General features: G+C 39.1%; 1 protein-coding gene across 1 annotated transcript; it reads right to left on the minus strand.

Moving 5' to 3' along the window:
- Window positions 1–1,231: 1,231 nt before the first annotated feature.
- LOC143774955 (olfactory receptor 5F1-like) lies at window positions 1,232–3,525 on the minus strand. Its single transcript, XM_077262766.1, has 2 exons — window positions 3,510–3,525; window positions 1,232–2,223 (listed from the first exon to the last, which is right to left on the minus strand). The coding sequence occupies exons 1-2, from the start codon at window positions 3,523–3,525 to the stop codon at window positions 1,232–1,234; spliced, it is 1,008 nt and encodes a 335-aa protein (XP_077118881.1).
- Window positions 3,526–4,609: the final 1,084 nt, after the last annotated feature.

A 4,609-nucleotide genomic window follows, 5' to 3' on the forward strand; every position in this document is an offset into this window, starting at 1 on the left:
ATTTTATGTCCTGTTACAAAAAGCCAGAAAATTCAACTTAGTTTTTGTCTTGACTGTAAGATGGAGTATGGTAGAACCTTAATTAGTGCACTCACATAGACATAAAAGACCTGCTTGAGCCCACTGTCCAACTCAATTCCGTTTTCTCTGCATAGGAGATAAGAGTAACCGTGATGATTTCCCTTGCAAGGTACATCAGTCCTAAGAACATACGGATCCTACATGAGATACATTGTGCTGGATTTATCTCTTTAAAGTTAAAACACCACTCCAGCAGGATGTTCTATTGCAGCACTGGAGTGGTGCAACCAATCTAAGTGACTTGACCCTAATATTATACTTATCAGCCGTCATCTTCAGCTCTTCCCTGCTCCACTCCATTCCCTTTCCACAATCTTGTGACTGGAACTTGTAACTGACCATAAGTCAGAGGTAATGATCACAAGCTCTCAGTGTAAATCTATGAGGTCCTCATTCTGGCCTTGTTCAGGCACTAATAGACATATATTTAATAGTGGCCTCTCCCAGCAAACACAGGAGCAATCCAGTAGGTCACAACCTGCAGAAGACCAACCGGAGCGACGCTGATAAAAGATGAAGACAGTGGCTGGCAAGTAAAATGCTAGGGGCAGTGAACTTAGATTAGTTGCACCACTCCAGCACTTCAATTAAAAAAATGATGGAGTAGCTCTTTTGAAAGGATGTCATGAAACAAGAAAGCAAACCAGAAAGCAGAGACTTGAACAGCTGTTATGAGCCTTATCTCAACACACACTAGCAAAAAAATAGTGATGTTATATGCCCTCAAAGCAATCAGAGAAAAGGGTCTTCAATATTTTTAGGGATATTTATTTGATTATAAATGAAGAGGAGTTCAGCTCTTTACTTTCATTACCAGTTTACCTAACAATTACCTTAGATATTTTTTTAGATTGGCCTCCTCAGGGGGTGATTCACAGAAAAAGAGGATACCACAAGTTCGGATTAGAAGGAGACCTACTTCACAAAGGATACCAAAATCAGATGGACAATTACAGTGCTGAAAAATGAAAAGTTCAATCCAGAGACATTCATTTTCATCTCAGATAAATGTATTCAGACCTGCTCAATAAGTGAACTGAACAGAGCTGGCAGTACACCAATTCAATAAATGGAGGTGTGCAGATTTTAGTTAGAACAATAGCAACAACAAAAAAGCTACAAAATAAGCTGAGGACCAATAATATTTCTATTATCTACAGACATGAAAGGCTTTTATCCTCTTTAATGCAAGCTTCAATATTCTTGGGAATATCGATTTGATTACAAATGTCCTCTTTAATGCAATTTTCATTTCACGATTCCGTAAACTGTATATTAGAGGGTTTAGCAAAGGAATAACCAGGGTGTAAACTACTGAAACAATTCTGTCTTGTTCTAAGGAATATGATGAACTAGGCCTCATGTACATAAAGAAAACTGTACTGTAGAACAGGATCACACAAATGAAATGAGAGCCACATGTGGAGAAGGCCTTACGTCTGCCTTTAGAAGAGTTTCTTGTAAATACAGCATGTAAGATGGATGCATAGGAGAGGACAATGACAATAATGGATGTGACAGTGACGGAAGATGCAAAAATCGAAACAATAAATTCATTTATTGTAGTGTCAGAACAAGATAGTTTCAGCAGAGGGGGAATGTCACAAAAGAAATGGCGAATATAATGGGAACCACAGAACGAAAGGCGAAAAGTACAACATGTCTGTATTAAAGAGTGAAGAAAGCCCGCTGCATATGATCCACTAAGTAACTGTAGACACTTCATCCTGGTCATGTTCTTCAGATAAAGGAGAGGAATACATATTGCTACATAGCGATCAAAGGCCATGGCTGCAAGTAGAAAACTCTCAGTACTCCCAAGTGCAATAAAGAAATACATTTGGAGTGCACACCCAATATATGATATGCTTTTATCCACCGTAATCAAGTCAGCCAACATTTTAGGTGTAATGCCTGAAGAATACCATAGATCCACAAATGCCAGGTTAGAGAGGAAAAGATACATTGGACTGTGCAGGTGAGCATCTGTGGCTATAAGTACTATGATCGCTAGGTTCCCAACAACAGTGATGAGATACATGAACGTGAACAACAGGAAGAGGAAAATGTGAAGATCTGCTTGATCACCAAATCCCAAGAAGGTAAATGTTTTTTCAGATGAACCATTATATACATGAAAATCTGTAAGAGAGATTAAACTGCATTATAAATGATATTGCCAAATAATAGAATCGACACCAAAAGCAAAAGGTACTGAACTGCTCTAACATGGCAATTTATTTTAGAATTAGTATTCTAGCGCTCTGGATGTTATAGCTACTGCTGTCCATCCTAATCATCTTGGTTACTGTAAGAAATGGCAGAACAATGGTGTAGACTAAGACACTATTGTATGCAAGCAGTCCAGTAGACAGGACTCCGCAAGGAAAAAAAAAATATAACTGAAATGATATGTTCAAATGTGGTAATGGTGTTTAAAGGGAACTTGTCACCCCCTTCCCCGGCGTTTGTAACTAAAAGGGCCACCTTGTGCAGCACTAATGCTGCATTTGGACAAGTTGGCTCTTTTAGTAATGCTCCTTGCACACGCTGAAATAATCACTTATAAATTGTGCCCCCTCATACCGTGAAATCGCCAGGGAGGTGGGACTTTCCTGCACATGGTGGCTCTTTTAGTTACAAACGCCTGGTGGGGTGACAGGTTCACTTTAAAAATATCTATGTATGCAAATTAACATCTTCCAGATTAATCTCTCTAGGGCCAACTATTGGAGACCCACTATAAGTTAGGTACACCTAAACCTAATATGAGCCTTGACACATCACTTAAAATACTCAACCAAACTCAACTCAACCAAACTCAACCATACTCAACCAAAGAAAAAAACTGTTTTTGAGGTTCCTGCCCCTCTTTAGTGCAAAGTAATTTATTTGTTTGCCATGCATTGGGGTTTAAAGATTCTCCATGAGGAAAGAGTCAACATGTCATGGGGAGGTAAATCTTCATGCGTAAAAGGCATGTAAATTAGCCTCCTCCAAGGGAAGAATAGTTGGCCTCCCAGCATCACTTATTGGAGTTATCAAAATAACCTTTGTGGAAAAGGACACGCGCCACAGGACTCATGGTGGACAGATGCCACCTATTACAAGTAGCAGTCCTAAAAGTCAGTAATGATTGTTTAAAGGGTCAATTCTCCTTCACATTGGAGAAACACTCCAAAAACACATGTCTGCAAATGAAGTTTCTGGTTTAGTTTCTTCTTCTGTCAGGTGTCAAGGTCCTTTAAAGGGTCAATATATACTTTTAGGATTGATATGTCTAATAGATTGCAATAGAGTCCCTGTTTTCTTTCTCTGAAGAAGCTATTTGCATATTTAAATCTCCAGAAGAACATGGTATGTCTCCTTACGCCGACCTTGCTCTCCCCACAAGGAGACTCCTTAGACCAACTTTTGAAGGAACTCACCTTTAGTAAAATTCATGCTTATGCTGCTGAAATAACTCCTTTCAGACGTATGGAAGGCAGAGAAATTTCTACAATAAATCTGCAGTCAGTAACACGATAAAAGAATTGCTTAAATTTGGAATGTACACTTTGTCTTATTTTCTTGCTGTTGTTTCTTAAGTCTAAAAAGAATTGCCTATGTGTCTGTTACACAAGACTCTGTGCACAAACCCACAGAAGACTATAGTGCTACCAGCAAAAGAACAGATCTGCAGCTGAGCGCAGCAACTTGCTATGAGATTTATTATTTCCTAGGTGAATGTTAGGGTCTTGGGTAACTAATGTATTAATTGAGAAATGTATATATAATGTATAAAAGCAATAAAAAGTCATCTGGAAGTCACAGAAAATATTTTATGCACAGGGAAAAACAATGCTGACGATTGGTAATTTTATCCATGTTAATTGTTAGCTTCTTGTTCTTGTGGTAATTGTTTGGTTTTCCTGTTAATAAGATGTCTTGATCATTGTAGAGAGCTGCAACTACTTATAATTACACTGAATATATACCATTTGCCATGGTTCCTCTGCTCAGACTGTCTGGGACTCAGTGATAGACAGCTCTGTCATCCTATCCTTTGCTAGGGCGTGCTGACCTGTCCGTGCTTTGATAGATAGCTGGTAATTGCCCAACTATTTAGGTGAGCTGTCTGGCCTAGATTATTGCCAGTCAAAAGCTTATTCTTAACCTGTGCTCTCTGGTGTGTGTGGCACCTGATTCCTGTGCTGTAAGTTCGGATCTATTGCTGCTGAACTTTGGACCGTGTTCAGACTACCAGTTTGTTATTGCCCCTTTGCATCTTATATTCTGCTGCTGAACTTTGGACCATGTTGTTACTACCCAATTGCTATTGCTCCTTTGCTTATCCGCTATTTTTCTGGTATTCTGACCCTGGCATGTGACCTGACTTACGACTTTGTATTTTCCCTTGGTTTACTATGTGCTCTTTTGGTATTGACCATGGAACGTCTTACTTTGCTGACTCACAGCCTTTCCATGGGTTGTGACTAGAGTCACATTTGTGACTAGCATCACATCATTGTTATATCTCTAGGTCTGC

This window comes from Ranitomeya variabilis, chromosome 5 (genome assembly GCF_051348905.1).
Source record: "Ranitomeya variabilis isolate aRanVar5 chromosome 5, aRanVar5.hap1, whole genome shotgun sequence".
NCBI classification, from domain to species: domain Eukaryota; kingdom Metazoa; phylum Chordata; class Amphibia; order Anura; family Dendrobatidae; genus Ranitomeya; species Ranitomeya variabilis.